Here is a 10,252-nt window from a genome sequence, read left to right on the forward strand (position 1 = left end):
CAACAGTGAGAGGCCCGCGTACCGCAAAAAAAAAAAAAAAAAAAAAAGATAAACAACAAGGTCCTACTGTATAGCACAGGGAACTCTACTATTCTGTAATAACCTAAATGGGAAAATACTCTGAAAAAGAATGAATATATGTATATGTATAGCTGAACCGCTTTGCTGTACACCTGAAACTAACACAATACTGTAAATCAACTACACCCCAGTATTAAATTAAAAAATATTTAAATTCAAAAAAACAGAGAAAGAATTCCAGTTGTTCCACATCCCCAACAACACTTGGCACTGACAATATTTTTAGCGTTAACCATTTTAGTGGCTGTGTAGTTGTAGCTCACTCTGGTTTTAATCTGCAGTACCCTAATAAGAATGAGGTTTATTTTTTAAACGTTTAGTGCAGGGCTTCCCTGGTGGTGCAGTGGTAAAGAATCCACCTGCCAATGCAGGGGACATGGATTGGAGCCCTGGTCTGGGAAGATCCCACATGCCGCGGCGCAACTAAGCCCGTGCGCCACAACTACTGAGACTGCGCTCTAGAGCCCGCGAGCCACAGCTGCTGAAGCCTGTGCGCCTAGACCCCGTGCCCTGCAACAAGAGAAGCCACCGCAATGAGAAGCCTGCACACTGCAACGAAGAGTAGCCCCCGCTCATGGCAACTAGAGAAAGCCTGCACGCAGCAACAAAAACCCAATGCAGCCAGAAATAAATAAATAAAATAAACAAATTTATTTTTTTTAAAAAGGCTAAAAAAAAAAAGTTCAATGCACCAATAAGATATAACAATTATAAAGATATACAGACCTAACAACAGAGCCCCAAAATATGTGAAGCAAAACACCATATACAAAAAACTCTAAATGGATCAAAGTCCTAAACATAAGAGCTAAAATTACAAAACTCTTGAAAGAAAACAGAGGAAAAGCTTTATGACATTGGGTTCGGCAATGATTTCTCGGATGATACCAAAAGCACAAGCAGCAAAAGAAAAATAGATAAACTGTATTTCATCAAAATTAAAACCTTTTGTACATTAAAAGATACTATCAACAGAGTGAAAAGGCAACGTGCAAATTGGCAGAAAATTTACAAATCATTCGATAAGGGATTAATAACCATAATATATAAAGAGCTTGTACAACTCAAACACCAATGGGTCAAAGAAGAAATCACACAGGAAATTGAAAAATACTTTGAGACAAATGAAAATAGAAATTAAAACACAACATACCAAATTTACATTTATCTAGATTGGCTAAGAAAAAAAAATACTGAAATTACTAAAATCAGAAATGAAAGTGGGACATTACTACTGATTCCACAGAAATAAAAAGGATTATAAGAGAGTACTATGAACAACTGTACACCTATAAATTGGATAATCTAGATGAAATAGATAAGTTCCTAGAAACACAGAACCTACTATGACTCAATCAGGAAGAAATAGAAAATCTGAATAGACCCATAAGTAGTAAGGAGATTGGACCAATAATCAGAAATTTCCCAAGAAAGAAAATTCCCGGATAGATGACTTTGCTGATGAATTCTACCAAACATTTAAAGAAGAACTAATGCCAATTCTTCTCAAACTCTTCCAAAACATTGAAGAGGAGAGAACACTTCTTAACTTATTCTAGGAAGCCAGCATTGCCCTGATAATCAAAGTCAAAGACACTACAAGAAGGAAAATCTACAGACCAATATCCCTCATGAACATTGACACAAAAATCCTCAACAAAATGCTAGCAAACTGAATTCAACAGCATATTAAAAGGATTATACACCATGACCAAGTGGGATTTGTTCCTAGAATGCAAGGATGGTTCGATATACAAAAATTCACTAATATAACACAACACATTAACAGAATAAAGAAAAAAATCACATGATCACCTCAATTGATGCAGAAAAGTATTTGACAAAATTCAACACCTTCCATGATTAAAACATTCAATAAACTAGGAATGGAAGGAAACTACCTCAACATAATAAAGATATGAATAATGCACATAAAATAATACATATAATAATATGAAAAGCCCACAGCTAACATCACACTCAATGGTGAAGTACTGAAAGCATTTCCTGCTTTTGTCATTTCTATTCAACACAGTACTGAAAGTTCTAGCCAGAGCAACTAAGCAAGAAAAGAAGTCAAAGGTATTCAAACTGAAAAGGAAGAAGTAAAATTATCTCTGTTTGCAGATGATATGATCTTACATGTAGAAAATCTTAACGATTCCACAAAAAAGTGAAAACTAATAAGCAAACTCACAAAGAAGCGGGATACAAAATCAACACCAAAAACTCAGTTGCATTTCTATACATGAACAATGAACAACCCAAAAGTGAAGTTATGAAAACAATTCCATTTGCAATAGCATCAAAAAGAATAAAAGAATAAATACACTTAGGAATTAACTTAACCAAGGAAGAAAGACATATACTGAAAACTATAAAACATTACTGAAAGATATTAGAGAAGAGATACAAATTGGAAAGACATCCCATATACATGGGTTGGAAGACTTAATATTGCTAAGATGTCAGTACTACCCAAAGTGATCTACAGATTCAATGCAATCACTATCAAAATCCTAACAGCATTTTTGCAGAAATAGAAAAACCCAGCCCAAAATTGATACGGCATCTCAAGGGACCCTGAGATTAGCCAGACTAATATTGCATCATCATTTCCACTTCTGGGTATATGCCCCAAAGAATTAAAAGCAGGTACCCAAACAGATATTTGTACACCAACAGTTCATAGCAGCATTATTCACAGCAGCCAAAAGGTGGAAACAACCCAAGTGTCTATCAACAAATGAAGAGGTAAACAAAATGTGGTATATACCTATGATGGAATATTATTCAGCCTTAAAAAGGAAGAAAATTGGGACACATGCTACAACATGGATGAACCCTGAAAATATTATGCTAAATGAAATAAACCAGGCACAAAACGACAGACAGTGTATGATTCCACTTATATGAGGCACCTAGAATAGTCAAATTCATAGAGACAGAAAGTAGAATGGTGGTTTCCAGGACCTGTGGGTAGGGAGGAATGGGGGGCAGGCGTTACTGTTTAATAGGTAAAGAGTTGAAAAAATCCTGGAGATGGATGGTGGTGATTGTTTCACAACAATCTGGATGTACATAATACCCATGAACTGTACACTTAAATATAGTTAAAGTGACAAAATTTCAGTTATGTATATTTGCCATAACTTAAAAATAAAGAAAATAAAAAGAATGAAGTTCTGATACCTGCTAACGACATGGATGAAATTGAAAACATTATGCTAAGTGAAATAAGCCAGACACAAAAGGAAAACTATTCTATGATTTCACTTGTATGAGGTATCTAGAATTAGCAAGTTCACAGAGACAGAAAGTAGAGATAGATGCTACCAGGGGTGGGGAATAGGGAAGCATGTCGGGATACTGCTCAGCAGGACCAGAGTTTCTGTTTGGGATGATGAAAAAGTTCTGGAAACAGATAGTGGTGACAGCTGTACAACACTGTGAATGTATTTAATGCCACTGAGTTGCACACTTTAAAATGGTTAAAATGGCAAGTTTTATGTTACATATGTTACAATTCTTTAAAAAAAAATCTATGCTATTTCCATTATCTTGGTTACATGTGGACCTCATTACATTATCTATTATTTCTCTTGATTTCAACCACGATTTTTCTTCTAATATTCCTGGTTATATTTTGTTGAGTGCTGGATATTTAATATTTAAAAAATCGTATTGCTAATTCGAGTCCCTGGACTACATCGTTTTTCTCTAAAAATGGTTTGGTTTGGTTTTGCTTCTCCCAGGCAGCTAAACTAGGGGGCGCTAAAACATCAGATCAACTTAATCCCGACGGGAATCGAGATCATTTAAAACCTGGCTTCGGTTCCTATGAAACCTACTTTACCCTAACTCCTGGATTATAGTTTTCAGGATCCCAGCCTAAAGCCTGGGATATTTTCCAAAGCTTTGCACTACATTATTTGGTGCAGCTCGCACACTATGTTGAAAGCTCTGCTTTGCCTCTTAAACGCTCATCCACTTTGAAGGGAAATGTTGCTTCAAATGTCAGATTCACCCCTCTTGGATTCTTTCTTCTCTCAAATCTTGGTGCGACAATTCCTCATTGCCTTAGTAGTTTGATGCCTTCAAACAGTTATTTTAAAAATACTTTATCCAGCTCTCCTAATCGTTCTCATTTGCAGGGTTAGTCTTAAGCCACAACTTCCTCTAACACCAGAGGCAGAATACACAGACTGCCTCTCTTTACATTTTCTAAAATGAGCCTATGCGTTACTTTTGAAATAATAATATGTAAAATCTAAAAGCCATCCTGATCTCCTATTTTGTCTATGTCTAATAATAATGGCCCACATTTATGGAGCACACAACTTAGGTTTATGTGCATTATTTTATTCCATTGTCATATCAGCCCTGTGAGGTCAGCAAAAACATGGATTCCCATTTTATAGATATGAAACTGAGGCACTGACTTTCCCACGTGGCTCATTTCCCCTTAAAGTTAGCAGACTCAAACTTGAAGAGTTGTCCCCGTTGGGCACCGCAGAAGGGCGCCCCATGGAAGGAGAGACCTCCTTCATGTCCTAGACATCGTAGATTTGTAGCTCTCAAGACAATGAACAAAGCTAGTGTACTGTGCCGGGTTTTCCAACAGAGGAAGCAGTGTGAGGCAGAGGCACCCGCAGACTAGTACTCGGTTTTACTCACTTTGGCGATGTCCTCACAGTCGAGCAGTTTCCTCAAGCCAGGTGCATATTGCTTGCCCACATTGCTTACTGAGTGAGAGGGGGCAAATTGTTTGTTTCACTCCAACGGTCCCAGGGAGACGGGGTAGGGGCAAAAGGGAGGGCGACCCCAAAGAGTTCCGGGTCAGGGTGAGCACGGGGGCAAGTTGAGGGCAGCACTCCTCCCAACAGGCACAGGGACGTACTCCGTACTCCGATCTCCAGGTCCTTCAGTCCTGCCTCAATGGCCTCGTAGATCTCCAAGCCTCCGGTGAAATCCACCTGGGTGACTCGTGTGCTTTTGCCATGAAGCCCGTCTGCGAAGGGCAGTGGTTGCCAGGCCCTTAGCTGGAACCTAGTCCGACCTCTGCTCCCGTCCCTGTTCAGCCCCAGCCCCTACATGATGGCCCCCAGGTGCATAGATGGCTAGTTTCCGGCACGCGCCTCGGCCACCTACAGACCTCTTCCGGGATCACGCCCCAGACCACGCCCCCGGCCACGCCCCCGTCTAGCCCCAGCCCTTGACCCAGAACTTTACCCGCTCCTCTCTTCCCCTCCTCACCTAACGCCTTTGCCTCGTGCTCCAACTTGCTCAGGTCGATTGATGAGGACGATGTTCAGACCTCTCCCGGCGAGCTGCAGGGGATGCATTCGTTTATTTATTCACGAAAGCCACAAATATTTACTGTGTGCTGACAGGGTGCTACAGTGCATAGCCGCTGTGGATGCAGAGGTGAACAAAAGAGAAATACGAAAGTCTGCCCTCCTGGAGCATGCATTCTGGGGAAAGACTATTCCAGACAGACAGAACAGCAAGTGCAAAGGCCCTTGCACAAAGGCTGGCAGCTTCGAGGACGCCATACAGTCCAGTGTGCACTGAATGAAGTGGCCGGTTGTACAGGAGCCCAGATCACGGAGCCTCGAATGCCCCAGTAAAGACTCTGGCTTTTATTCTCAGTGACATAAGAATCCAATAATTTTTATACCTTCCTTCCTTCATGCATTTATTCAAAATGAGTCTATTGAGCCCTTGCTCTTTGCTGGGTGGTGCTGGGGACACAGCATGCCCAAGATAGACCCAGTCTCACTCAGCAGCCAGAGGGTTCTCTCTGAAATACAAACCTGTTCCTGCCTTCCCGTACTCAGAACCTGCCTTGACTCCCCAGTGTCTCTGAGATAAAACTACACTCCACACCGTGGCCTCAAGTGGCCTGGCTCTGGCCTGAGTCTTCAGCTGTCTCTCCTGCCGGTGGCCCTCTATGGGAATCCAGGCACAGCAGACAGTTCATCTAGTCCCAAGAGCACCCCCTGAATTTTCCTGCCTCTGGGCCTTTGCACATGCTGCTCCTTTTGCCTTGAATGCCCTTCTGCTTGAAACAAAGTCAGCCAATATTTGTGGAATGGGTGCTCAGCAGCATTTTGGTGCATGTCTGACCCTCTCAACCTGCCTGTCTGAGGGTGACATGTTATGTGGGACTGAGTGTCCATCAGCTTTGGAGGGGGGCTGGGCACAAACATCTCAACAGCTCCAGCGTCTGAGAGATTGATGCTGTGAAGGGCATTTATTCATTCAACAAACATTTGTCCAGAATCTGCTTGTGCCTGGCCTTGTGCTAGGTGGTGCTGATCAGCACAGCCACAGCCCTGCCCTCTTGGGGCTCACAGTGCAGTGCTGGGACAGACCAGTCCCCAGATGGCAATGACTCAGAGTGGCCATCACTACCGGCTGACTTGCATCCAGACACAAATTCTCTCCCTTTCCGCCAGGGTTGCCTTTCTATTCATGCGCTAGCCTCCCCTCCCTTCTTGTCCCCTCAAGGACATCACTCCAGCTTTCTCCCATCTTCCCCCTTCATCAAAACCTCTCCCTCTTCTGGATGATTCCCATCAGCATGAAATCCTACCAGAATCTCTCTCATTTTCTCTGTTCAGGCAATGGCCCATTTCTCATCACACCACTGCAGTCTACTCAACATTCTAAGAGAGGATTGTTTATCCTGGCTCTCTTACCATACCCTCTTGTACCCAATCCAATCGGCCTCCCACCCCCACCATGCCACCCAAACCACGCTGGTCACCAATAACTTCCATGATGGTAAACCCACTGCTATATTCTCAGCACTTCCCAATAGCAACTGACACATTCACCACCCCCTCCTCCTGGAAACATTCTTTCCCTGGCTTCCAAGACCTCTCTTCCAACCCTGGGTTTCCCCCCCATTCTCAGTTCTTGTGCCTTCTCATCTTCTGTACCTCTTAACTTTGGGTGCTCCAGGGAGCACTCTGGGGTGATTCAATCTGTGCTCCCCTTCTCCATCAACACCCACTACCACAGGCACCTCATCTAGTCTCATGACTTTAAATGGGATCGTTATGTTGATGATGCTTCCACTTATATCTCCACCCAAACCGCCCCTCTGAACTCCAGAATGGCATTCCCAACTTCTGGAACTTCTCAACTTGGATACCTAACTGGTATCTCAAACTTGTAATGTCCAAAACGAGACTCCTTCCTGTTTCCCCCAAACTTGGTCCTCTCCTCAGTTCAACTCCATCTCAGTAACGGCAGCTGCACTTTTTGACGTATTCTGGTCAAAATTTTTATAGTCATTTATTTTATGAGGCCAGCATTACCCTAATACCAAAAACCCAAACAAAGATATTACAAGAAAAGAAAACTATAAACTAATATCTCTCATAAACTTAGACACAAAAATTCTCAACAAAATATTAGTAAATCAAATCCAGCAATATAGAAAAAGGACAATCAATGATCACCAAGTGGGGTTTATTGCAGGAATGCAGGGTTGGTTCAACATTTGAAAAATCAATTGATGTAATGTACTATATAAACAGAGTAAAGAAGAAAAACCATATGATCGCCTCAACAATCACCGAAAAGTTACTTAACAAAAGTCAGCCTCCATCCATGATAAAAACTCTCAGCAACCTAGGTATAGAAAGGAAAGTCCTTAACCTTATAAAGCTTACATAAATACATACACACATACATACATTTTAAAAATCTACAGCTAACATTATACTTAATGGTTGAAAACTGAATGCTTTGCCTCTAAGATCAGGAACAAGGGAGGCTGATGTTCACTCTTACCACTTCTCTGAACATCATATTTAATTTCCCGGGCAGTACAATAAAGCTAGAAAAAGAAATAAAAGGTATACAGATTGGAAAGTCAGAAATAAAATTGTCTCTTACACAGATGACATGACTGTCTACATAGAAAATCCCAAGAAATCCACAAAAAGGCTACAAGAGCTAAGAGCTGAGCTTAGCAAGCTTTCGGGTTACAGGGTCAGAAGTTTGGAGTCATACCCCACATCCAATCTTTTGAATAAATCTTGTCAGCACTACCTTCAAAATCAATCCAAAATCCAAGTACTTCTTATGCCTTTATGCTGTCACCCTGGTCTAAGTCATCAAGATCTCTTGCTTGGATTTTGCAAGAGCTTTTTAGCTGATCTCCCTGCTTCCATCCTCACCCCCCTGTAGTATCGCATCCCTCTTCAGAACCCATGTCACTCGATAAATGTTAAAGTCTCCACCATAACCTACCAGATTCCCCATGATCTGCCCTGAAATTGCATCTTTGCCCTCATCTCCTACTGTTCCCCTCTCCCTTTCATTCGGATACAATCACAGTGGCCCCTTTCCTGCTTCTCCAACAAGCAATGCTTCCTACCCCAGGGCCTTGGCACTGGCAGTTTCTTCTTCCCGGAAATTCCTTCTCCCAGTTATTCGCAAGACTCCCTTCCTCCCCTCCTTCTGTTCTTTGCTCAGTGCTGCCTTCTCAGTGACACTTCTGATTATCCTATATAAAAATTGGAATGAGCACATCCCCAGGGCTCCCTGTTCTCCTTTTCTGATTTATTTTTCTCCTTAACTCTTAAAACCATTTGATACACTATACATTTCATTTGTTTATCTTATTTACACCTGTCTCCCCTCACTTCAACATAAGCTTCGTGATGGCAAGGTCTTTTGATTTTTTTTTAATCTATTTTGTTCACTGCTGTACCCCTGGCACCTAGAAGATGCCTGGCACGTGGAGGTGGTATATAAATATGTTTTGAATGAATAAATCAGGGCAATGATGGGAGAACATCAAGGGTCTGTAGAAGCCCAGTGTGAACACCCACCCCCACCCTGGGGAGCAGAGGGAAGGCTTCCTGGAGGAGAGGATGTCTGAGGGAACCAGATAAAGCACACAATTCTCAGTCTAATAGGGTTAGCTAACAACAGACAGACAGGAGAAGCTCTCCCACCACACACGCCAAGCCCTGGCTCACCTCATGTGCATAAGCCTTGCTGATGCGGAGGGCAGGAGGGAAGTACCCCCAGATCCAACCCCCTATCATCTCCGCCACTGTCCCTCTTGTCCCTTTTTGCACCTTTTCTGGGACCCTCCTTCACTGAAGCCCAACCCCTCCTGGTTCGAGAACTTCATGCATTCCATGCCTCCCTTGCCCTGGTTGCTCTAGCCTTCACCTGTCTTTCTTCCAGGAGTCCCTGGCCTCTGCCCTGATTAGGGACCCTCACCTGTCATCTGTCCTCGTTCCTGCTGTCCCCACCCCTACCTGCCTGGCTCGGAGTCCTCCTTCCTCACCTGCCCAGGCTCTGTGCGCCCGGAGCCAGGGCTTGCCCCGGCGTACCTGGGCAGCAGGTAAGCATAGACTGTGTAGCCCGGCCCCCAAGTCGCCCACAGCAGCAGGCACGTGGCGGTAACCGCTCCCCCCACTCTCAGCACATCCCAATCCGACTCCATCACAGCCCCGGCCAACAAGTCATCCAACCTAGGGCCAACGAGGCTTTCTTTGGGAGAAGTTATTTCAAGCCCGGCCCGCCTACTCCGCCTTAGCCCCGCTCACACTGCTAGTCAAGAATTCCGCCCCGCCCCTCACTCTAGCCACGCCCAATGGGGGTTTATTCTAACCAGTAGCCTCGCCCATCGGTCCTAGCACCGCCCCTATCTAATTGGGCCACACTTGGGCTTAATGTCGGTCCTGAATCCCTGCAGAGCAGGTGTACATCCAGCCTCCTCTCAGCTCACAGAGCTGAGCAAAGGGTGCCCACAGATGACCACCGTTTGGATCACTGAACTCCACCTAGATGCTGGTGGGGGCCAGAACTGATAATAACGATCAATCACTAGAGGGTTTTGTCAATGCACAGTTTGTCTGAAGAACCTGACCTACAGAGTATCTGCTTGGGCAGTGTAAAAGCCAAAGCCCTTACAGCGGCTTTACGTGACCTTGCTCTTCGTTCCTCTTTTGCAAATTCTATTTTTTTCACTTGTTCTTAGTGTTTATTATTTAATAATAAACTATAATTATTATTTAACAGTTATGGATATTATTTAATAATAATTAAAATTAGTTATTATTATATGATTAAATTATTATTTAATAATAAATTATTGTGGTAAAATATACGTAACATAAATTTTACAATTTTAACC

At 42.9% G+C, this 10,252-nt stretch overlaps 1 protein-coding gene across 1 annotated transcript in view; it reads right to left on the reverse strand.

Annotated features, from left to right (window-relative positions):
* Positions 1-9,589, reverse strand: part of LOC102995699 (very-long-chain 3-oxoacyl-CoA reductase-B-like) — a 13,059-nt gene extending 3,470 nt beyond the window's left edge. The window contains 7 exon segments of the mRNA XM_024132725.1: positions 4,759-4,826; positions 4,982-5,092; positions 5,338-5,375; positions 5,377-5,411; positions 9,084-9,109; positions 9,380-9,445; positions 9,448-9,589. Coding sequence (XP_023988493.1) covers positions 4,759-4,826; positions 4,982-5,092; positions 5,338-5,375; positions 5,377-5,411; positions 9,084-9,109; positions 9,380-9,445; positions 9,448-9,559 — 456 coding nt within the window. The 5' untranslated portion in view covers positions 9,560-9,589.
* Positions 9,590-10,252: the final 663 nt, after the last annotated feature.

The sequence above is a fragment of the Physeter macrocephalus genome, chromosome 17 (assembly GCF_002837175.3).
Source record: "Physeter macrocephalus isolate SW-GA chromosome 17, ASM283717v5, whole genome shotgun sequence".
Classification (NCBI taxonomy): Eukaryota; Metazoa; Chordata; class Mammalia; order Artiodactyla; family Physeteridae; genus Physeter; species Physeter macrocephalus.